The 26,003-nt window shown below is 42.3% G+C and overlaps 1 protein-coding gene across 8 annotated transcripts in view; it reads right to left on the bottom strand.

Moving 5' to 3' along the window:
- Positions 1–22,995, bottom strand: part of ATP11C (ATPase phospholipid transporting 11C) — a 173,072-nt gene extending 150,077 nt beyond the window's left edge. For 5 of the 8 annotated variants that reach the window (XM_053917149.1, XM_053917152.1, XM_053917153.1 and 2 more), the window contains exon 1: positions 21,386–21,596. In XM_053917149.1, coding sequence (XP_053773124.1) covers positions 21,386–21,412 — 27 coding nt within the window. In that variant the 5' untranslated portion in view covers positions 21,413–21,596. Of the gene's footprint in view, positions 1–21,385; positions 21,597–21,975; positions 22,415–22,962 lie in introns of those variants that run through there. The other 3 variants (XM_024555273.3, XM_053917150.1, XM_071220347.1) reach the window with 3 other exon arrangements.
- Between the last annotated feature and the right edge of the window lie 3,008 nt (positions 22,996–26,003).

Below are 26,003 nucleotides of genomic sequence, written 5' to 3'. Positions count from 1 at the left end.
AAAAATGTGATAAACTGAATTTCACCAAAATTTAAAACTTTTGCTCTTTGAAAGACAGTTATGAAATAAGACACAGACTGAGAAACATATTTATAAAACACATGTAACAAAGGGCTGGTAACCAGAATATACAGAACCCTCAAAACTGTGTGTGTACACGTATACACACATACACTTAATTCAAAATCATTAGTCATTAGGAAAATTGCAGAATAAAATTACAATGAGATTACCACTAACCACCTACTAGAATGGCTAAAATTTAAAAAGAGAGAAAAACAATGTTGGCAAGGACATTGTAGCAACTGGAGCCTTATTATTGCTGACAGGAATCGAAAACAGTATAGTCACTTTGGAAAACAGTTTTACAATTTCTTATAAAGTTAAACACACTTATGAAACCAAGCCATCCCAGTCCTTGGTATTTACCTAACAGAAATAAACACATATGTCCACACAAACACCTGAACACAAATATTTACAGCAACTTTATTCAAAATCACTAAAAACTTGAAATTCTCCAAATGTTCATCAACTTTTGAATGGATAAGCAAAGGCAGCAAACTTTGAATAAATGCAACACCAGGCATGACTCTCAAAAGCATTATGCTAAGTGAAGTAAGCCAGACTCAAAAGGCTACATATTCTGATCCCATTATATGAAGTTCTGGAAATGATAAAACTATAGAGACAGAAATCAGACCAGCGGTTGCCAGAGGTTGGCAGTACAGGGAGGGGACTGACTACAGAGGCGCATGACAGAACATTTTGCATGGCAAAAAAATTCTATTCTCTTGATTTCAGTGGTAGCTACAAACTATGTAATTCGGTCAAAATTCATAGACTTGTACACACCTTAAAAAGGTGATTTTTACTGTATGTAAATTATATCTCCATAAACCTGAAACACCAAAACAAAAATACATACCACTTCAGAAATGGCCATCAATTTTAGGCAGAGATCTACAACTTATCAGAACTAAACATACAAAATTGTATTTTTAGTTTGGGGGGTTAAGATTTTATTTATTTACTTTTAGAGAGAGGGGAAGGGAGGGAGAAAGAGAGGGAGAGAAACATTAATGTGTGGCTGCCTCTTGTGCGCCCCAAACTGGGGACCTGGCCTGCAACCCAGGCCTGTGCCCTGACTGGGAATCGAACTAGTGACCTTTTGGTTTGCAGGCCGGTGCTCAATCCACTGGGCCACACCAGCCAGGGTAACATTCAGAATTTTGACTGTAAGTTTATGATCCATGATTCAAGGACAAGAACACAGGGAGGACAAGTTCATGACAGGTTTGTGTCTTTCACTGCTCATTGATAAAACTGTGTAAAAGAGGCCTCTAGTAAGAAGATGATAAATATGTAATTTATGATCAAAAGTCCCCATTTGCTATTTATTTGAAACATATTAACCTAAAATGATAAACGGCCAGTAACTGCCTTTACCAATTGCCAGAGTTTGTAGATTACTCATTCAAAGGACTGCCTAATGGGACAGAAACCTGTTCAAGTACTAATTCTCCTTAATTTACAAGTGTTCTGATTTATAAGAGCAGGGAAAAAGCATTTTCATTCTGTGCAATTTCTTTCTCTTGGTTAGTGTTGAAGAGACATAGGAAAAGCTTATCTTGGCAGCAGAGGCTGCAGGATGAGAGAAAGTAAAGAGTTGTCCAACCCCTCCCCGCTACCCCAAGGGCCGTTCTCCTCGTTTGGCAAGCTATTCAGAGATAGTTGCAGGCAGGTGTCTAGTAGTAGATAAGCCAATGTGAATGGTCCTGGGTTTGCTGGGAGCTACGATCAAAACAATGGTAGAAGGCATTTAAGTAGCATTCTCAGAGCCCCAAGGGAGACCTAAACTGGAAAACAGACTACAGAAAACTTGTCTTCATTTATTCATCCACTCATTCAACAATATTTATTGACTGCCCATTCTAGGCCAGGCTCTGGGTCAAGGCTGAAGACATAGAGATAACTACCTGGTCTAGAGCATCTTACAATCTTCTGGCGGACAGGGGTGGGGGTGCATGTATAAGGTCCAATAACAGACAATAGGATGAAGTGCACCTTAATAGAAGAGGAAAGCTATAGTTGTGATTTATTCCTCCTTCTATACCATTTTCTATTAGGCTCTCAGTAACCCAGAGTTCACCCAGAACACAAGACACGCAGTCATTCCAAGCAGCAAGAACAGCATATACAATAGAAGCATAAACCTGACATAGCCAGGAAACTAGACGAAGTTCTGTGGCACTGACGACCTGATGGAAAATGGCACGTAATGAGACTGGGGAAGTAGGCATGAACCAGAAAGGGTGAGGGCTCTGTAAGTTGTGCCAAAAAATTAGATGTCAGTTTGTGGGGTAGACAATGGAAAGCCTATCGATAAGAGAGTAACAAACCAAGATTTGCATTTAGAAACATGATTCCAAGGGCAAGTCAAGGATGGACGGGGGCAGAAAGGAGATGAAGAGTTTCTTCTGTCTTTTCTGGGTAGTTGAAAAGCTGATGGAGGCCCTGCTCAGGTAGCTCAGTTGGCTGTGGGTTCCATCTCCAGTCACGGCACATACAGTAAGCAACCAATGAATGCAGAGATAAGTGGAACCAACAATCTCAATCGATGTCTCCACCCCCCCCCGCCCCCCGCAACAATCAATTTAAAAAAAGGTGTTAAAAGAAAAGCCAAAAGAGTACTGGAAAGTTGGTGTCCATTGTAGAGCCCCTCCATAAGCCAACCTTGAGTCATGCAGAAGATATGACCCATTCTTTTGCCAATTGCAGGTCTCTAGGGAGCAACTGTGATGATTTCTCCCTCCACCCATCCCACCCCCCACCAAAGTAGCAGCTGCCTAAGGACAAGAATGGTGTCTCTCTCTCTCTCTCTCTCTCTGTGTCTCTCTCTCCCTCTCTCTCTCTCTCTCTCTCTCTCTCACACACACACACACACACGCACACACACACGCTAATTTATATCCTAGTGCCTTGCTAAGAGTAGTAACTATGTTGACTGAGTGAATGAATAAATGACTGCATTGATAGTTTGGGCCCAAGAAACCAATTGAGAGCTGTTGCAAAATGTGATTTATGGGTTACTTAGGGAGTTGGTAAGCTACCCATCACATGGAAAGTTGAAATGGATACCTTTGGAAGTCTCTTCCACTATGAAGATTTTATGATTCTAGGCAACTCCCAAGAAAGTAACAAGTGGGTGAATATGAGAATATGGGAGATCTGTTCTAAAGAAAGACAAAAATATCAGAAAATAATGAACTCAGCCAGCTGAAAGCTCAGAGTACATTTTTATAAAGGCCCCCGAGAAAGGAAACCACTGATTATGATAATTAAGCTTCTGAAGGCAGTCAGTGTAGTAGATCAGGCCCTGTAATCTACACAGACCCCTCTACACAGGAGGGAGGGAATGTCAAGTGCTTGGAGGTGGGCCCAGAAATAAAGGTCTAGGAGGAATTCCAAGTAGGCAAGAGCACATAATTGGAAAACGAGAGTGGGCAGCAACAGGCAGAGGTCCAGGCAGGTGAGCAATGAGCATCAGGATACTCAACATAAAGGACACAGAACACAATTATCAGGGAAACCTGATAAAAAGCAGTTAGTCAGTGAACATCAGTATCTACAATGGGCAGCAAAGGCCCAGCCACAGGCATGCGTCTAGGCAGATCTCAAGTTCCTGAGAGGCCTGGCTACCAAAGCATCTCTCTACCCTTGGAGGAACTAGGGCACCAACCACTGTGTGCAGACAAGGACTCCACAGGGGAAAAACAGAACAGGGACCCGTTTCTGGCACAGAAATACAAGGCCATTCTTAATCACAACTAAGCAAAAGCAGCCTTACAAAAACCTAACCGCACGAAGTCAGAGTGAGACCAGCAGACATGCTGATCGGCTGAGCTAGTTGTCTGTTTCCAAAATTCTCCCCAACTCAAGACAGATTAAAGCCAAAGTCTCATTCAGGGCTTGACCTACCCCAACTCTGTCCACCAAATTGCTGTGAACACATGAAAGCCAGCAGGACCTCACGGCCCTCCAAACATCAGATAACATGAGGCAGGCCATGTGCAGAGAAGAGCTGCTTAAAGAATATCAGTGAAAGAGAAAGAAAGAGCCATGTGGAAGGACCAGGAAAAAGGAATATGGAATTCAGTACATAGACAATCTCTTCTCTGTTCACTATCTCCATCTACCACCACTTCTCTAATCCAGAAGATAAATCTTAAAAAGCTCTATGGCCTATATATATTACTCAGAAAACTATTCATTTTTATATTTGTGGTTATATCTAGAAGAAAATAATAATTTGGCATCAGTTCCTTGGTCAAGACCCATGCCCATAACTATATGTAAAACGTGTTGTGGGAAGATCAGATTCCCATTACATGTTTTTCCTAATGTAACATACACCACGATCATAATGTGTAACTGGGAGGGCGGCCCATATTGCTACTCCTCCTTCCCTTTCTGAACCACAGACTTTAAGGTCTTGAAGGGTCTAAGCAATGCTCTGGCCTATCCACTCTCACTGTACAGATGCAAATGTGAGGACCACTTAGGAAAGTTACATTAAAAAAAATTATACAACAAACTCGTGGCAAAGCCAGGAATGAAACCCAGCCATCTCTGTTCCTTCCACGACTGCAGTGTCACTAAATCTGGTAGATATGCCTGGTAGATAACTGAAGCAAAATTCAGTTAAATGCATTCACTCCTAATTTTTTAACCCTTCCCACTTGAGCTCACACACAGCCCAACATAAAATCTCTTTCCATGTGCAGAGACGTTCCTTGATTCACGGCAGAATGGAAATCCCCCCACTAGAAATTACAGAACTTAAATTATCCAACTCCAAAGCAAGAGAGAGCCTCAAGCAACGCCATCTGATTATGATATCTTGCTGCTGCAGAAAATTAATCAAATTCATCCTAGAGGCTCATCTGCTGCATGACACACTCATGTCTTGATACTGAAACTCGCTAACAAATTTCAGCACAAGATGTGCCGATGAATTCTTTGCTAGTACTTTCTGATCTTCATCTGTTACTGTGACTAGCACTTGAACAAATGTAAATGAGGAAGTTGCTTGACCCATAATATCTATATAATCCTTTGTACTGACATGAAAGATGGGAGGATAGAAAGGGTCTCATTTAGGGAAACACTTTTCACTGGTACTTCTGAATATAAATAAGTGAAAAGAAAAGGTGAGAAAGTCTAACTGGTAAATCATGAATAGCTAAGTTGCAATAACATTTGAAAAATGTGAGTTAAATTACTTAACATTAGTCATCTGTAATGAAACAGTTAATTCTTTAAATTCTGTGGGACTTGCCCCCTGGAACAATCTTTCTGAGAAGTGCTTTAAGTTTCATTAGGCACCAAGGACACGAATTAAGGATGGAGTAAGTAGCGAGTGGGGCCGCTGGAGACAATGTCGCCGTGGCACTGACCCTGGTCATCTGTCTTGAAGCAAGCACTGTCGCTGCTTTAGTTCTTACTCCCTCATCCTTTGCTACATTTGAATCTGGTGATTTCTAGGAACAAACCTTCTTTGTGACACATGCTGTATATTACTTGGTTTGAACAAGCCTTGAGTTTATGTGAAGTAAAGCAATGTTCTTTTTTCAAAGCTCTCAGTTCTTAAAATATCAGAACCTGCAAAGAGCACATGCAGAGTTGTTATCCCTTCAAATCAATAGCTCCGTCACTGCTATGAGATATTAAGAAAAGAGTTGGGAAAACAAAGCAAATCTTTAGAGCTGCATCTATTCTGGCAAATGAAGCACAGCAGAGAGGCACAAACATATTAAAAACCATTTTAGGGAGTGAGATCTTGCCAAGCAAAAAAATCTTGGGCCACTCCATCTACCCAAATGTTTTCATAGAGATTTTAGCTAACAGGCAATTACATTCTAGGAGCAGCTACAGGCAAACAGAGACTCAGCGGTTGAAAAATAAGAGTGGATGTGGGCAACAGCTGGAAGCATGAGGAGTATTTGCAAAAATATATTAGGGTCTCCTAACTGCTCCGGAACAAATATTCACTAAAATACTCATTTTAATTTTAAATCCCTTTAGCTGAATAAACTTCACAATTTAAATAAACATTTGAAACATGTCAACTGCATATACCTGTCTCCTAATTAAAGTAAAACTTAAAAGGAAACACTAAAAATTAAAAGAGAACTTCTCATTCAGCAAGAAAGATATGACATGGCCCTGGCCAGGTGGCTCAGTTAGTTGGAGTGCTGTCCTATACAACAAAAGTTTGCAGGTTCGATTCCTGGTCAGGACACATACCTAGGTTGCAGGTTCGATCCCTGGTTGGGTCGTTGATGAGAGGCAACATACCAATGTTTCTCCCTCATGTATCTCTCTCCCCTTCCTCCCCACCATCTGTTCCTCTGTCTCTCAAATCAATAAACATATTTTCGAATGAGGATTGTAAAAAAAAGATGTTATATAGAATTTCATATTTAAAAAACAATCTCTTGGGCTACACTTACTGACTTGTTTCCAAAGAGCACAGTATGGAAAGGAGGAAAAGAGTAATTACATCATGGAGGAATCTGGTAAACACTAGTATAGACAGGTGGTTCAGTCCATCATCAACAGTGATAAATCATATTGATAATACGTACTTGATATGGTGTGATAAAAGTGGCACTTCACCACTCCCTCTCCGGTCTTCCTCCCAAAACTCAATAGCCTCAGTCTAATTAATTATGAGAAAAGTAGACAAAACCCAGTTGAGGGACATGCTACTAAATTCCTAACCAACACTTTCCGCAAAGCTGTCAACAGCATCCAAATCAAGGAAAGTCTGAGGAACTGTCACAGCCGAGAGGAGTCTAAGGAGATACAACTAAATGTGATATAGTATCTTGAACAGGATCCTGAAACAGGAAGATTAATGGAAAACTGAGGAAATCTAAATGAAATATGGACTTTGGTTATATTGTATCGATATTGGTTCATTATTCTGACAAAGGTACATTACTGGTGCAAGATGTTAATAATATGGGAAACCACGTGTGGGCTATATGAAAACCCTCTGCTAACTGCGATTCTCTTATAAATCTAAAAATACTGTAAAATAAAAAGGGTTGTTTTTTTTTTACCACATTTAAAATTTGTTTCTTGGATATCTCCCTTGTCCATTCAAATCCTGTGCTTCTAACCAAGTATCAGAAAGAAAATCAGTGAGGCTTGGCCACCTGTTCTGCGAGAAAGAAACCTGCATTTAACTTCCAGTGGATCACCTAATTGTCACCAGGAGGGACAGGTTTTGTCAAAATAGTGTCCTTGACTCAAAGATGGAGCAAACTTAAAATCAATGGCAAAACTGGGGATGAGTGACCTTTAACAACACAGTCAATCCATCAGCAAGAACAGATGGATGGTGCAGCACAGCCCCGGAATCTAAACAAAGAAGAGTATGTGCAATTAAAGCTTGGTAATGAATGCTTCCTAATACTTTAGCCAGAAATCTAGAAACTACAACAACCTAAGCTTTAGCAAAAAATAGTTTGACCTTGTATAAAAAACATTTAAAAAATTTAAAAACAAATTCTCCAGCGCTGGGATCACGGGCATTATCAGTTTTACAATCACTTCCCGGATTTGGATGGCAGTAGATAAAAGCTTGGTTTAGAGGGGTAAAGGTTAAAAAGTACTATGCAATTTTTAAAGTCCAGGTTTGGGTTGACTAATCAAGTAGACGCTGTTTACATTTCAGTTGACATCTGAAGACATTAACTGATACAAGGGAGGTGGGGGGGGTGAGACTGAAAAGTAGTTTACTACCAACTGTTGGTCAGAAACAATGGACTTGATTTTGAAAGGTTTAAATTGAATCAACCCTCAGCCAGTATTTTTTATAGAATACTGGTTCTCAAACATGACTCCGCATCAGCATCACCTGGAGGGCTTGTTACAGAACAGACCGCCAGGCACCACTCCCAGAGTCGCTGATGCAGTAGGTCTGTATCACTGGTCGGAAAAGTACATTTCTAATAGCTCCCAGGTGTTAAGGATACTGGTCTTTGATACTGTCTTTTGTAAACATTCCGACATTAGAAAACCTACCCCACTCAAATTTACATGATTTGGGACTTTTCTGCTCTTTTTCTTTAGCAACAAATATTTTTTGAGCACTTATTCCAGTGTCCAGCACCACATTAGATGCTGGCTCGAGTAGAGAGAGCAGTGAATAGGTAAAAGCACACAGCCCTCAGATCTTGTTCTAGAAGGAGAGGTAGCTAATAATTAGTTCCAAAATTCATTATTAATTATAATTTCAGAAAGACCTAAGTAAGAGAAGTACAAGGTGCTGTAAGACCCTGTGAGACAGGGTGTTCTGACCTCAGCAGGGGTCAAGGGAAGTCCTCCTTAAGCAAGTGATGCTTGAGCTTAGTTATGAAGGAGGAACAGAAATGGGTCCTTGGAGAGAGGATTCCAGGCAGTAGGAGCATAATGCTGCCTTTCCACTATCTAAATATTTTCAGATAAGGTCTAAGATTCAAGCGTGATAAAAACCAACTCGGCGCTACGGTAGACCTCCTAACAACTCAGAAGGACATTTCTTGCTCACAGACGTCATTTGGCGCTTTATTTTATTCACATGGCACCTTTCCAGGGAGACCTTCCTTTGTCACCCCTATGAAAGACTGGCACCCTCCCCCACCTGATACTTCCTATCCTCCTTCCCTGCTTTATTTTCCCCTTATCACTCATCACTACAAGATACTACAATTATATTTTTGTTTATTGTCTGTTGCCCTGTCTACTGGTTGTCCACCGAGACCTGTTCGTCCTTTCTTCCTGAACACCTGGCTTTTCAGCTAGTAACTACATTTCCCTGTTTCCCTTGTGGCTAGGGAGGACCACGTGACTAAGATTTCTCCAAAGGTACGTGTGTAACACTGATGTATGAAACTCTCTGGTCATTTTCCTAAAGAAGCTTGCCTTGGACCCCTCTCTCCTAGCTGCTGGAACCTGAGAACCAAATGCTGAGGAAAACAGAACTGCCCCACTAGCCTGGCATGGAATGACCTCATGGAATAGAGGCGGGCTGACGACTCCTTGCCCTGGGCTAGTACATGCCACATAACAAACATCTACCCTTTGCTGGCCACTGCATTTTGGAGTTCTCTGTTACATCAGTTTACCCTTTACCCTAACGACATCATCCCATATTAAAATGTAAGGTCTGTGGGGACAGAGATTTTTCTGTTTTGCTCACCAGTGCATCCCTAACAAGCAGAATGGTGCCCGACACATGGCAGAATACTCAGTAAGTACGTGTGAATTGATTAAATGGACAACTTCATTATCACCACCGTTCCACATCTACAAATCACCTTTGTGGCTTCAAGAAGTTCAGATTAAGAGAACCAAATTGTTCCCAAGACAGTGCCCCAAAATCCTATACCTCTTTCCCTGCCATCTTCCCTCTCCTTCCTCCACTGAATGTGTCCTTCAGCCATATTACCCTCCTTCCAGTTTCCCAATGTCCCTGGCTCTTGCCCAACTCAGGGCCTTTCAAAAAGTTGGTTCCAATATCTACTCCCAACCCCCTTTGCAGAAGTAGTCCCTCATTCCTTCCGTTACCTGCTTAGATGCCATTTCCTCAGATGGAACTTCTTGGCCACCCTATCAAAATACAGACCCTATTTCTGATATCTCTGTTTCTATTTATTTTATTTATGACTTATGAAAATGAGTCATTATAAATGTTTTGCTTCTTTTTAATTGTAAATTAGATTACACTTCTACAGTACATAAATCGCTTTTGTTTTTGTTCACCACTCAGTCCCCACTGCTTAGCATAGTGCTTGGCCTGTCATATGAAGTCAATAAAGTGGAGAATACATAAACTGCAATAAAGATGGTGTTTTTAAAATATCTGAGGTAGACATGAGTGAAAGCACACACAGCTCTCCATAAATGAAGTCTTCAAAGGTCTTTGACTACCAACCTGAGAATAACTTGTTTCTATTTATGGAGCTATAAACCAATGCACATTCAGTCCCGCCTTTGTTTTCTTAGGGTCATCATTCCTCCTTCCCATTCTAGGTTTTAGCTGCTAACGACCAGGTGGGATTTGAATGATTCCTACTGGTGTGATGGACTAAGAGCAGGTTTTACCAGGATGTCTTAAAAGCAGGTTCATATGGGCATACACAATTCCAAATAAATGATTCTATTTTGTGGGCCTGCCAACTGGCCTCCCAGGACCTCAGACCCAAGAACCAAAGTTCCTCTTATCTCTCGGGTCAACATTTCGGCTCATCAATTTGCTTCTGGATTATGTAATCTGAGGTGGCCTACTGGAACTGTGTGGGCACCAGCCAAACTGGGCGCTCTGGAACACTGAGGGTACTCAAGGACACGGACTGTTAAAAACGCCATTTTTAAAAACTGTTTCCTCCTGTATCTTGTGCCGATACAAACTGACACGTGGGATAAAACTGCACAGAACTAAACACATACACACAGACACAAATGAGTACAAGTGTAACAGGAGAAATATGAGTAAGATCAGTGGATATTATCAATATCAAGATCCTGATTGTGACATTACACTAGTTTTGCAAGATCTCACCACTGGGAGAAACTAGGTAAAGGGTACATGGGATCTCTATTACTCCTTACACCTGCATATCTACAATTATCTCAATCCGAATTTCAATTTAAAAATTCTACTTCAACATATAAACTCTATGTTGCAGAATTCAACTGGTTACTGTTCTTAAAAAAAAAAAAAAACAGGAAGGAAGAGCTGGGGAAATGAGAGAAAGAAGTAGGAGTGAATTGAGATAAAAGTGAAGTAGGAGTGAATACGAAACTTCATAGTTGGGGATATTACTGAAAGGACGCTGTAATATCTGAAAAAATACACACATATCTTCAGTGTACTTTCATAAAAACATTAAAAATATAAATTAAATAAAATATGTGAAATGAGAAATAAAACACACGTATCTTCAGTGTGCCTTCAGGTCACAATGTCCAAGAGTGACAGATTGTTAGAGGACACCTAGTTCAATCCCTGCATTTCCCAGATCTGAAAAATAAGGCTCAAAAAATGATTTGCTAAACTTTAAAACTTTTGGTATTGCATAAAACTCTAGTAATTGCCTTAACTTCATTCAGAACAATTTTGTTAGATTGTTTTGTGACAGCTGTCCTATCAGTGCGCGTTTAAAAAAACTTATCAAAATTGGTGAATTTTTGTGCAGCCATTTTAATACTGAAGATGGAACACAACATTTTTGATGTATTATGCTTTATTATTTCAAGAAAGATAAAAATGCAACCAAAATGCAAAAAAAGATTTGTGCAGTGTATGGAGAAGGTGCTGTGACTGATCAAACATGTCAAAAGTGGTTTGCGAAGTTTCTTGGTACTATTGACATTGTGGTCAAATAATTCTTTGCTGAGGGGCTGTCTTATGCATTATAAAATATTTAGCAGCACCCCTGGCCTCTACCCACTAGAAGCCAATAGTGGGAGATAGCCGACATACTCAAAATATCCAAATTATAAAGGTTATTGGTGAAAATGAAAAATAACTTTTATTTTATGAAAAAAACATAACAGACTTTTTGGTCAAACCAGTAAATGAGTATGTGCACAACAATGGTGATGCTGATAAATATAAAAAGTTATTAACTACATCAGGGAATATTAAATACCTAAAAACATAAATGTAAGAGAGAGAGATGCTGTTGTATGTATTACAAAGCACAGCATGTGAGCCTAGAGTAAATGGCTTCACTTCTAAAGTCTGAGCAAAGATAATTTTATTAACTGGACATAACAGTGATGTCTAAAGAATGAGCAATTTGCTCTCTCAGTCAAGCTCGAAAAGTCTATGATTATAAATGGGAAATAAGATTAGAAATACAGAGAGGAATCATATTTCATTCCTTAAGCAAATATGTATTGAGCATATACTATGTCAGGCACCGAGACATTAGCAACAGTAATAAGCAAAAACAGTCACAGTTCTTATCTTCATGGAACTTACTATGAGCAAAGCTTGATACTGGACAGGTTAGCAAACAAATATAAAACCAACTGTAATAAGAGTGGAAAGGAAAGGCTCAAAGTGCTACCCTGGCATTGGCTGAGGGAAGGATAAGGAACAGCTTCCTTGGGAAAGTGATGAGTAAGCTGAGCTCTGAGAGATGAGTAAGAGTTCAAGCAACAGAGAGAAGCTTACCAGACAAGGAAATGGTATATACAAAGGAACTGTGGGAGACAGAACACAAAAAGTGAGGAAGACTTTGCAGAAATAGGAAAATCCATCCTAAAATCCATAGAGAATCTCCAAGGACCCTGACTATCCAAAATAATCCCGAAAAAGAACAGAGTTGGAAGTGTCATACTTTCTGAAGTCACAACATATTACAAAGCTGGAGTAATGAAAATAAGGTAGTACTAGCATAAAGACAGACATAGATCAATGGAATAGAATAGAGAGTCCTGAAATACGCTCTCACATACGCAGTCAAATCATAGATGGTCAAATGATCCTCGACAAGGGTGCCAAGGCCACTCAATGGGGAAAAGTGAGTCTTTTCACCATGTGGGAAAACCGAATACCCACATGCAAAAGAATGAAGTTGGACCCTTACCTTACACTGTGCACAAAAATCAATTGAAAATAGACTTAAGACCAAAACGCAAGACTTAAAATGATAAAAATACTAGAAGAAAACATAGGGGGAAAGCTTCATGGCATTGGATTTGGCAATGATTTCTGAAAATGTGCACTTATTAGGTGAGCAAGATAATTAAACAACTAGTCATTTAATATTGTATAAAGCAGTCTCATGAAATATTAACCTAAATGCTTATTTCACCCCAGTTCCTGCCTTATTTTTCCTGCACCAAATCAGAAACTCGAGGACCATCATCACTGGAGGTACTGATTTCAGAAAAGAGCATTTGCGGGAAGATTTCTAAAGCTATTGTTGTCGAGGCAGAAAGCCCCCTGATGTCCATGTGTAGTGCTCCTTTTTTAAAGTCTAAATTTCACCACAGCAAACATAAGGCATTGAAGATCAAGGATTTGGTCTTTCTGCTGCATTTAGAGTTGAAACCTATGCCCTCTAAATTAACTGGTTCCCCTGCTGTAAGTGCCGGAAGCAATAACCACACGATTGCTTGGGTAACTGCCTCCACCTGGGAGTCCCCTGCCACCCAGTTCACATGCTCCCTCCTCTGTAAATCCCACCCCCAGCCACTAGAGCCAGAGTGAGATTCAGTGCCCTCTTCCGAATGTCCGCTGCACGTACTGTGTGTGCCGTCAAAAGAACAGCATTGATGGCCTTGTGAGGAGGTGGGTGTCGTGTGTTGCCCTGTCTCTAACACACTGCAAGCCACTGGAGAGCAGGGCTGTGCCTTTCTTACTTCTCCAGCACCAAGTAGCGCACAAATGTTCAAGGGAAGTTTGTGATTCAAATGAATGTTTTTCAGAAAAGAAGCCAAAGTAAACTGTGCATTATACTATAGATCCCTTAATCCACACTACTGCAAACTACATTAACTGTAAAGCTTAAAGAACATCCCCACTGCTTAGACAAACAGGGGTGGCTTACATAAGCTGCTCTATCCAGCTGTTACTTATTTGTGACAGAGCCTTCCTAGCTTCTGCTCCTTGCTGATCTGTAGGATTACTATAACTTTAAGGTTTGATTTTCTAATTTATTCCTTACCCAAATCATAAAATAATTTTAATTTCCTTTTTTAAAAAAATTTATTATTTTTTGAAAGAAAGGCAAGAAAGGGGGAGGGGGAAGAGAGAGACAGACAGAGAGAGAGAGGGAGGGAGGGAGGGAGGGAGGGAGGGAGGGAGAGAAACAGCAGTTTGTACATTCATTGGTTGATTCCTGTAAGTGCCCTGACCAGGGATCAAACCCGCAACCTGGGCGTATCTGGATGATGCTCTAACCAAATGAGCTACCTGGCAAGGGCCTAACTCCCTTTTTATAACGGAAAAAAGGTGATACTTAAAAATAACCAGAGCCATATACCCCTGGGGTTTTCCATGACTATAAAACTCAAAAGCAACCCTGGAATAAAACAATATTTATAAATATTGCTATAAAATTCATTTATTAGTCCAGTAACTTTTTTCTTTTGGCAGTTTTTCCTATATAATTATCCTTAACTAAGTACTGTTTGGTATGCCTGCTCTTTGGAATTGTGTTTCCCAAAACAACTTTTAAATCACTGCGTATGAGCTAGCTGGTAGCCATGTACAGAGTAGGATGAAGTAATGATGTAAATAAGTGTTGAAACTATGGGTAAATAGATGGAAGGAGGAGGGTTGGGAGTAACAGCAAAAGTGCAAAAGTCAGGGGGGAAAAAAAAAAAAGGAAAATCCACGAACCTGGTGATGCTCCAGAGAGGAAACCAGCAAGTGTTGACGCTACACTAGCAGAAACATCAATACTTCCTGGCTCCCCCACTGGGTGCATCAATTTACCACGGGCAAGTTGCTCTTCTGCTGCAAGTGACAAATAGCAAATGTGTTCAACAATCTGAAAGGAACGACCCATAACCCAGAAGCATGGCTGTGTGCAGCAATGAAAAGAAGTTAGTGATTGCTGAAATGCTCAACCTCAGCTCTGATGATTATCTTAATGACCAGGGGCAAGTCATTTCCCCTCACTGAAAAATACCACTGTGTCCTAACATTAGTGGGTAGGACAGAGTTAACACAGCAGGCCTGAGACTGCTATTCTTAAAAAGATCTGCTTTCAAAATTGGTACCCAGCTGGTGTTCAGGGTATTGGATTTTGGGAAGGACCCTAACACCCTAACTGGTAAGAGTAGCTCACTCACTGCACGTAAACTGTGCAAACAACATGGTTAATGCTAAATACCTGTTTTCCTTCTTGGAGTCTGGAATTTTGGCACATACCAGACACAGGGTGTCTGTGTAAACCAGCTCCCAACAAAAGCCCTGGGCACTGAGTCTCTGATGAGCTTCCTTGGTAGACAGCATGTCACACAAGGTATCACAACTCATTGCTGGAGAAATTAAGCACAACCTGTGTGACTCCAGTGGGACAAGAAGGTTGGAAGCTGAGCCTGGTTTCCTCCCAAGTTGGCCCCATGTGCCTTTTCTCTTTGCTGACTTTGCTTTCTATCCTTTTGCTGTAATAAATCATAGCTGTGAATGCAATTATCTGCCGAGTCCTGTGAGTTCTGCCAGTAAACCATCAAACCTGAGCGTGGTGTGGGGGACCTCTGACACGCCTGGTAGTGTTGAACAGTCTACCAAATATCTTTCCAACAACCTTGTGAACTAGGTATCATTTTCGTTCTACAGATAGAGAAAGCAAAGTTCAGAGAGTGAACAGTATACACAGAAAGTAAATACTGCAGTGTTTATTACATATGGGCATTCTCAAATTTTAGTGAACCAAAGAACTATCTGGAGTGCTCGCCAAAAATGCAGTTTCCTAGGCTCTGTCACATGAGTTTTGAATTAAGTAGGTATGAGGCCCAGGAACCTGTATTTATAATAAGCATCCCAGATGATTCTTATGCAAGTAATCCCAGAACCACACTTTGAGACACACTTTGATGTGTATGAACTACAATGTCCAGTTTCCCAAGTGGGGCCGTAAATGGCAGAACAGTAAGTTGCACTAACCCTTTTTAACAAGGTTGAGGCTCTTTTCACAAGAAAGTTGCTTCCAAATATCTCAAACTCTTCTCTGGTTTGCTCTGCCTTCTTGCTATAGGTATATCCACCCAGCTGATGGCAATTTGGTACCAAGAGAGGAAAGTATCTTAAATTCCCGGCACCAAACACTAAATGGTATCCTGAAACCACATAATGCGCGCTTACCGCAGAAAGTCAAACACATAGAGCTCTTGAAGAGTTAACACTACAGCCTTAATTTTCAAAACAGATTTGATGTGCTAGTGGCAACAGAAAATATAATCTTATGCATAAATTTAATAAAAATATGGATTTATTTACAATTTCAGAAACAACATGATAATTATCATTTTCTGTGAATGACCAAGAAAGGGGAGGGTGATAAAGATTATTTAGGGTACCAAATTGACTCTCTGGCTAATGGAGAAGACAGCCATAAATAAATGCTCAACTTTTTCATTACTTTTTAAGTGGGCATGAAAGTATTATTTTTCTCATTTAGAATAAGCATAGTATAGTACTTTGTCCATTGAAAGGGAATTATTTTCAGTGTTTTGCACTTAATAGTAGCTGCGCCTGAAATGCAAAAAATTCTTGGTAGCTGCTTACTCAACTCATTATTTTTCACCTGTTATTACTAACTCAGACTGTATTACCAATTCAGTTCAAAACTATTCAGCGAGTACTTATTTAGCACCTACTGTTTACTTGATGCTATACTAGCCACAAGATCATTATTAGGAAAACCGTTCTGTTTTTCCCAATACCTATGTGAAGAAGAAGAGACTAGGAAAATACAGCCACCATAATAGTTTAAGAAAACATATACTAGAGGAGCCAAAGAAAATAAATAATATCTGCTTAAACAGGGGAGGCCTCACCAATTTTCCCATATTCTATTAGATAAATACGGGGCAAAAAATGGTGACAAATCTGGATATCCATGGTCCAACATCATGTCTAAACCCATAGATAACCAAGAAGTCAGCCAAACCAGCAATCCGTCCACACACCGCAGTAACCGAGAGGCGCCTGCCATCGTGCTGGCACAGGGCATCTTGTGCCCTTATCTGCAGTGCTGAGCACTCATTCATCATTAAGCTGCAGCAGTGTTAACATATGCTGCAGTTGTGCTAATGTTTGTTTTACAATCACTGCTGACCTACCCTTACCAGCCAAGAAGGTCAATGTCAAGTGACCGGAAATAAACTCGAAAACAGCACCTAGTTAGTTCAACCTGCCTCCACCAAACCAGAAAATCCCCCCCACCATCTCAAGGATTCCATTGTAAAAGAGGAAAATGTATAAAGCCCTATAGATGTACAGGAAACTACACTACCTTGATGAAAATATAGTATTTTTATTTTGTGCCCCATGCCTTCACCCTCTTTGGGAAAACAAATCAACGATGTCAGGCAAAAGCAGTCAGCCAGCCTTGATGATTTTTTTCATCACTCAACAAACCAAAACTTGAAATCACTCATGGGTCAGTTCTTTGCATATCATCCAGATCCAGAAGGGTTAGAATGTTGTCCTAGGGGCCAGTGACCATCCTTTACCTCCTAGAACTCATAGCCCAGCTGGTGGTCAACTGGCAGAGGAAATGAGCTCAGTTGGACAGTTGCATGAATATGAAAAGGGCTAGCTTCACCTGCCTGAATTTCACCTCTGCTAAAAGTTCATTAAGAACACTGAAAACTACCTGATTTGTAGGCACTCAATATTACCCACTAAAAGGCTGAATTATGAGCAACAATCATAAACAGAAGAAGCAAAAGGTAAACCCTCATAGGAGGTATGTAGAAGAGATTCAGCGTTTTGTGTTGCTTAATCAGTAAAAGGCAGATGAGGAAAAAAAGACAAAAACTTGTTTTCAGGTTCTTTAAAATACAACTAATTTAATAATAAATATTTATTTCAAGTAACAGAGATTCAATAGGTTTCCCATCTTACATAGGATTCAACCTGAAATAAGTCAAAAGGGGGGAATTCTTGTTCAGATTCTCATTAAACCTTTAAACCCGTGTGAAAATGCTACCGCAATCACTGAGAATTTTATGAAGAGTAAAAGACAGGATAACATAGAAGTCCCTGACTTACAAGTCTTAACTAGCCCAGACTTCCAATTAAATATTCCTTTATGCAGGGGTGTCCAACCTGAGGCCCGAGGGCCGCATGCAGCCCAGAATGGCTGCGAATGAGGCCCAACACAAAATTGTAAATTTACTTAAAACATGATGAGATTTTTTGTGTGTGATTACGTGTTGCCATGTATTTAACGTGTGGCCCAAGATAACTCTCCTTCCAGTGTGGCATGGAGACACAAAAAGGTCAGACACCCCTGCTTTAAAGGAAATAAACTGTATAGGCAAACTACTATTATTTATTTTGACAAATTGATGGAGAATGGAGATGTTGACCGGCAACAGGCAGTGCTTTTATTATACTCAGAAGCATCAAACTCTTAAATCGTCTAAGACACTCCTTTCTTGCCTAAGTTTTAAAATCCTACACCAAATCCACCAATTTCTCCCTCAAAACTGTCAAAAGGGAAGTCATAACTCACTGGAAAGGAAAGAAAATTATTAATGCAAAGACGGCAAGGCCGTGTCTTTAAAAAAAATACAATGAATCACTCTTTATTTTTTACCTATCTTTTTTTATTCAAATACCATTCTGATCACTCATGATCCAAGAACATTCAAATAATAAACCAAAAAGAAGCATGTTAAAGATTGGTCTTCAAACATTAGAACCAATGATGCCGCGCTTGCCCATGATCTCGCAGACATAAAACCATATCCACACCTCAGTGGCAACCAAACCATTCAGGGCAGCTTCCTCAACTGTGAGCTGTTCTGAAGATACCAATTTGAGCACTAGTGCCTTTCCCCCCCCCCCAATCTCTGAAAAGCTGTAGGGATATCTCAGCAGGGGTTGGAAGAACTGGCCCAATCATGGGATAGTGCCAAAATGTGGCTAATCAAGGCTTCAAGTCACAGCATCTTTACCAGTGAACACGAAGGGAAAGGGGGAGAGCTGGTTACAGACAAATTGGGCCATGCATGGTCCAAGGATGGAAAGTCTATGTCTTTTAGCTTGAAATTTGAGATCCTGGGGAAATAAATGGCCCTTTAAAAATGATTCAGCAGACACTACTAAGCCATAAATGCTGCTGCTCCCAAGAGATAGTTACTTCCTATCTCAGGTTTAAAATATAAAGCCCTGCCCTATCAGGTAGTATCTAGTTTTCAGTGACCAACAACTACAAGCACCACCACTATAATTTATTTCACATTCAAAGTCAATTTCAGACTTCAGTCGTACAAAAAAAAAAAAAGCCCTTAATTTTGGTAAGAAATCACAGCCCCATCTCTGAAATATAAAAGCAATCACAAAACAGCATACAACTTGGACTACACTGCTGTGCAAATCTCAGTCCAACCTAAATCTTTAAGGGTAGCCTTATAGTGATTTAAATGGAAGTGTCCCTCAAATAACGTCTAGCAGGCAAAAGACCAGGACACGTGGCTTTCTGATCTAAAGGAGATAAAATCTGGCCACCCAAAATTTTGAAGTTACTCTTTAGCAACGAGCATTCGATAGCACGTTTCACATTCAATCAGATCCTTTGCAGACTAATTCCTTGCCCTAGGCCTGAAATACAACTCCCGAGAATCTGCCAGTTTATGACACTGGTAGGAATTCCGAGTCTTACCATAGTCATGGTTACGTAGGAAAATGTGAGCAGACCGGTATTCCAGCTGAAACAATGAGGTCAAAGCTCACTTCAGTGTGAGCTTAAGTAATTCCTCTGCAGAAAGACTTTGGATGGGGATGCAAAGTACTAGCCTCAAACCTGCACGCTGGCGCCTCAAGGACCGCTGAAAATTCTACTGCATGCCCTGGCTTTCTGGGTCAACACTGCTTAATTACTACTCTGATACAATGCAGATCGCTCTTAGCAAAGGAAAAGCAAAAGGGGGTTTTAGACCAATACTTGGGTGGTTTGATTTCAAATGTTCACATTCTCAAAAAAAAATAGTAAGGATGTCAACATCTTAATTTTAAGGTAATTAATTTATTACGAACCAGAAGCCAGTTGTTTTCCACCATAAGAGTATCATGTGAAAAGATTGCCCTTTTCCCAAATATTACAATTAGCTTTTTGTCACCTCTCCCTTTTTGTCACCCCCAAACAATAATCCAAGATGCCAAGAATCTATGGGAAACAGAACTATTAAGTAGAATATTCTTTTAATTTTTCAGGGTAAATGTGAGAAACCAATTTTAGTCACTTGCTGTATAGCAAAGCATCCTATACAAGCCAATTCCTATGGATTTCAAGATCCTTGAGATGTACAACTTACAGTGTTCTGTGCCGCAGATAATCAGCTTCAATTTCATAAGGTATATTTATGGGTGAGGTGAACATTTAGAAAAACATCAATGCAGCACTCTTGTGATAACAATATCCTAAAAGGGGATGCACACTCCTTTCTTTTAGCCAGGGTACATTTGTGAAAGTTTCAAATGCAGAAAAAATGAGAGCAAACTCAACTGATGATCAAAAATGTCAGCAATACTTTGATCAAGAAGAAATGCATTAAAAGAACCAAGTCGAGAAGTTCTCAAACCTATATTGTGAGGGGGCTGATGGGGAGTGCACAGCACTCAACCATTTTTCCTGAGGACAGAAAAATCTAAACTTAAAACTGAACCCCTTCTTTCACATCATTGGCAGAAATAAAATCCTATTCCCGCCACCTCATCTTGCAATTAAGGAAGTTGCTACAAATAGCAGCATAGAAGTCATGGTCCCTGTTTTGCTCCATTCTTAACGTACCCTCCAGGAGTAAAACAGATTACTCAAAAGGCAGTAGGCAGAAATCGCTTTTCCCTATGCCCAACTCCCTATTCTGCGGACTTGGAAGCGGGTAAACCTGGGCGGAAGAGTCCAGCAGCAGCCTGCCTTCTCCCAAGGGTTCAACGTCTGGGGCTTTCGGTGTTCGGCGGCAAGGCTTCAGACGCGACGCTCAGCAGCGGCTGTGCCGCCTCCTCGAATCTCCACATCCACCCAGCCCACCCTGACAATCGCCCTAGCTCTTATCAACCCCTAAAGGTGAGCTTTTTAGTCTGGGTCTCCAAAGTTTGCCCAGCCTCCGACCGTCAACCACCTACCGTCCGCCTGGCCGAGCCCCGGGCAAGGCTGAGTCCTGCCCTGGCCTCCAGACCCCTCAGCCCCCAGGGTTTTGGGGGGGGGGGGGCCACAGAGACAGGTTTACGTTTACCTCCATGTGCTCGCAGCAGAGGAAACAAAAGAAAGCCACCTCCCTGATAATAAAACGCCATCTTCAACTAATTGGCAAACCGAGGGGCCTCTGGGTCGGTCCCCCACTATCTGGCCCTAGGCGACGCCCCCCACCCTGGTCTCAGGCGGAGTTTGTAACCACCCTGGGAAGCTCTGCTTAAACCGTTCGTGGGGGGTGGGGATCAGGGACTCTAAGAGCCCTACCTGACTCCCCACCCTGGTCACCGGGGCAGCGTATTTCAGTAAGAATGAAAAAGGGGTGGTAGTGTCTCCCACAGATGCACTTAATCTTCTCGGAAAACTGTTCTGAGGGACCTAGCGGAGGGGTTGATAAGACAGCGAACCGCGTGCAGCCGCAGCGCAGCGCGTGTACTTACAAAGCGATTAAAGCTCCGGCGGAACATCGCGTCCAAGGCTGGGGGCGCCGAGCTGGGCTCTGCCGGGCTGTCTGGGAAGGTGCCGTCCACAGAACACACTGCAGCGTGGGCCGGTGGCGCCAAGCGCACGGGAGGAAGGCTAACCCGCCACCAGCCCGCTGCCGCCGCCCTCTTTGGCTCTGCGCGCTCCCCCCGCCCCCCGGCGCGCGCGCCCTAGCCCACCCCACACGCCCCCGCCCCCGCCCCGCCTCACTCGCGGCCCGCGCCCGCCAGTGCTGGGGTCTGTGGCCCTGCAGCTCCCCCTTATCTGGCCCCCCGCCGCCCCTGCGCTTCCGCAGCAGCCCGCGGAGAAGGCGAACCCGAAGCGCGAGGGAGGGAAGGCGGGGGAGCCCTAGACTCCTCCAGCGGTGAGGGGACGCCCCTATCTCTCCGCTGGCGCGGGACTCGGCCCCCAGCGGTCTGCACTCTTCCCCGGAGCTGTGCCACCGCCCGCCCTCCCCTTTGGCCAGGCCGCGTGCTTCCGCCCCACTCCGGGCTAAGGAGGGGTGGGGGGGTGGGGCGGGGACTCTCCGAGGCACCTAGCGCCTCACCTTGCCTTAGCCCGGCACTATTCCACTGGCTTGGTCGCGAGTCACGGGCTCCCTTGCCCCGGCCCTAACTCCGCCGCGGCGCCGCTTCACTCGCAGCCCCTCTTCGGACCGCTACGGCCGCGGCGCCCCGCGCTTTCGTCCCGCACCCGGGCTGGGGAGCCACAGTGCCGCACAACAGCCCGCCCCGAGCCAGCGAGGCAGCAGGTCTCAGAGCAAGGAGTGGCAGGGCACTGTAGAGACCCCGGAGCAAGCAGGGCAGGGGAACTAGTTATGAAAGCCGCCCCGTTCTCATCTGGAAAGGCGCGGGCCACCCCAGTACCCTCGCCTAGCTCCGCTCCCACCTACGCGGCTGTTCCTCCCTTAGTTCTTTCTCTCGTCCTGTCGCCCACCTAAGCCATCTTACTTCCACTTTCTCAAAGCTAGTTAAGTCAAGCTTTGTGTCGCCACTGCGCAGCGGGGCGGGATTTCCCTGCCCCTCCACCTCAAGCCCCGCCCCCTCACCTCCCGCCCCGCCTCCCGCACTTCTTGCAGAGCAGCCTGGGAGTTGTAGTACAACCCTACCCCCTATTCCGCCTTGTATTGCGGGCCGGGAGCTCCCCCACTCGCCCGTGCAGGGTTTGCCCAGAGGGTTGGCGGAGGAAGCGGCTGAGACCGCCTGGCCCAACCGTGGCTCTTTGCACCGGCTGGATGTGGAGGCCGGGAGTGCTCGGTAGATTGCCCGCGATAGGATATGTGAGAAGGATAAATGAGGCGAAGCCCAGAAGGCTGGTAGCCGTCCCTAGGGCGCGTAAATTGTGAAACCCTCTACGCCCTCGGCTCCTACTTTAGAACTGTAATTTGCGAAACTAAAAACGAGATATGAAAGCTGAGTCTAGAATTGCTCCAAGACTGGGCATCCCAACCCCCACCTGTTTATGGCTTGCCCCGAGGCCGTTAAAGAACGTTCGAATCCCTCTATAAAAGTAAAGAAGAACTAAATACGTTTACCAGAGCCTTCTGTCTCATCACATTCTCGTGCCAGGTCTAGAGCTGAGGACAGGGTCCAGCTGCACAACGGGCTTCCCCTCAGGTGGTGAAGGACCTTTACTGCTGTTCACAGGCTCTTCTTTTCCTCTCAGGGGATCATACTCACGTCAACAAACCATTATTGGTCATTTTCTCTGTACCATGCGATGTGGTAGGGGCTGAACGAAGTGACTACCTGAAAGACTTCTTCAATAGGCTGGTCGCAGTCTAGTCAGGGGATACCTGCTGGAGTAGAGGTTCGAAAAATGGGGGAGGGGCGATATTGCATCTGAAAACGGGGTCTGGGAAGCTTTTCTGAAAACGCTGAAGCTTAAACTGGACTTTGAAGTGTGGGGAGATTATACAGGAGCTGACAAAAAGAGCGGAGTTGAGCCAAGCCTAGGGTGGAGGGGACAGGTCCGTGAGAAATTACAGAATTAGCTAAGAAAAAGAACACAGTGCCCTGGCAGTCGCCCAGGATGTGTGAGCGGGGGCGGCAGGCATGAACTAAACCCCAAAAACAATCTTCAAAAATACACTATGAAGTTTGAACTTGATTCTTTGAGTGAGGAGCCCATCCCCAAAGAAGTGCAAATGAAAGAGACGGAAAGATATGTTCCAAAACTGCCCTAATTGCCAAGAAGTGACCATACGAATCCACTTCTTTCCCTATTGTGGTTCCATCAATTTGCTCACACTTGAGGGTATATCTAATGATTTTTGAGGTTTATGTTAAGTGTATATTGATGAGACATTAGGATATTTTATTTTATTGCAAAATAGATCTAAGCTTTTGCTATTTACTATTTCAAAGATCTATTTTCAAATAGAGTTTATTTTCTGGCTTTACTTTTATTGAACACAGCAACTAATATAATTTAACTCACTAAATATTTGTTGAACATCTACTATGTAAAAGGCCCTATTCTAGATACTGAAATTTGGGGGTAGAAGAAGTCATTGTCATTTGTGGTAGGCATAAGATTAGAGACCTTATCCATAAAATGCATCCTTATTAATCAAATACATAATAGGAAATGAATTTAATAATAATAAGTACTATATTTTCATATACAATTTTTTAAACAAATGGAAAAATGTACTTTGCTTGGGAATTCAAACAGATCAACTTTAAACATTAGGGAGCTGGGAATGTTTTGCAGTGTTCTCTCACCATTGAGTATTATCTCACATGCCATTGTCATGTTGCCCAGCTTAAAAGCAAACTGTTTAGCCCCAACATATAGCAGTTTTGTTTGTCATATTTTCATTTGTTGTTATAGTTCCACTATCTCTATGTAATCCTAATTCATTTCATCACAATGTCTATATTCATGGGTTTAGGCTAATTTGCTTGAGTATAAAAATGCAGTTCCACACAAATCAATATATATGCTCAGCAAAACCTGACATTTATGCAAGGTAATTTTTTTCCATATTCAAACTCAACCTGGAATTAGAGTTGCTCTCACACACATGTTTTAGAGTTACTTTCCTTTGTGTTATTCTTTTTTTAAGACAAGAAGAAATTATTCTTGTTCTTTTCAGTGCCTCTTCACAGTTTCTAAAGAAAACCCAGGTGTTGTAGAAAGCTGTTGTCAATGACTATGAAAAAGCAGACCTTCAGCCTGCATTTTTATTTGGCCAACTCCATAAACAGAACTGCAAAAACTAACTTCCAGCCTAAACTGTCAGAAGCCTCGGTATATATAACACCAACTCTTGTGGTGTAGCAGCTGACTGCAGCAGAAGCCCCAATCTCCTGCCGGCAGGACTTGTGAGGAAGCAGTCTTCTGTCCTTTTCACATCTTGGCTAGATATAATGCTTACTGTAGGATAAAGGGAAGGGAAAGTGTTCTTCTTTGCAAAATGGAAGACTCTTTTAATTCTGCTGCCCCATTTCTGTGCAAGCCTCCCATAAGCCCTTCTTCTGTATTGACCCCCTTGTCCTTTCCCACCTTTTGCCTCAACCCCTCAGAAATCTCACCACGGCAAATGGGCAGAACAAAATCTTGGGCACAGGACGCAGTCCACAATCGCGAAGGAGGGGAGCGCACTGCTTCTGCGATCAGCCAGTTGGTCAGCAGTTCAGGGATCCAGCAAGAAGGGAATGGTAAGAAGGAGTCATTTCCTCCATCTAATACTAAAAAAAGAAAAGAAAAAATTGAAGCTGTTATATCAGCATCTAAATCAGTGCCATCAGCAAGTTGAAGAAATTCAGGTGTCTCTACTGAGCTTTCAAACATACTTCATAAGACTTACCTTTTGCCCATTTGAAAATTTTTTCTCCCTTCCAAGACTGGCCTTAATGTTTATTTTGGACCAGTTTTACTCATATCTTCCTAACTGTCGGCCCTCTCCGATTCATTTTTTACACTGCCACCACAGAAATTTTGGGAGGACAAATCAGATCAAATCATTCCCCTGTTTATGACTTTTCAGTAGCTTCTCACTACTGTTAAGATAAGTCCCAAACCTTGCTTTACCATCATTTACATGGCCCTGAATTCTCTGACCCCTGCCTTCCTCTCTAGCCTCAGTGGGCCTACTCTCCCCGCCACTCATCAAGCACTTCCCGACTCGACACCTTTCTTCCCGTGAGTTTCTGAAGATCCTTCTCCCTTGACAGCTTTTGCTCATGCAACCGTCTCTGCTGGAATGGCCTTCTGAATGGAATGGCCATTCACATGGCCTTTGCTATTCATCTTTCAGATCTTAGCTTAAATTACACTTTGTCAGATGAGATCAAGGCTACCTGTTATAGTGCTCCAAATAGCTCATATTAATGACATGGAGGGTACTGACAAATGAAGTTACTAATCATGGAGAACCGCAGAATTCCAAGGACATTGTGGATGATCTAATATTGTTTTGCTTTTCAAAAAGGGGAAGTTGGTGTATTCTAGTAATCATGTTATTAAAGGGATATGTTTCTAGAACTGACTATTAAAAGGATAGGGTATTTTATTACAGTAGAAGGGAAGAGGCAATCACTAGGAACCACAGTGAAGTCACTAAGATAT

Source organism: Desmodus rotundus, chromosome X (genome assembly GCF_022682495.2).
Source record: "Desmodus rotundus isolate HL8 chromosome X, HLdesRot8A.1, whole genome shotgun sequence".
NCBI lineage: Eukaryota > Metazoa > Chordata > Mammalia > Chiroptera > Phyllostomidae > Desmodus > Desmodus rotundus.
This window is presented reverse-complemented; position numbering and strand designations above follow the sequence as displayed.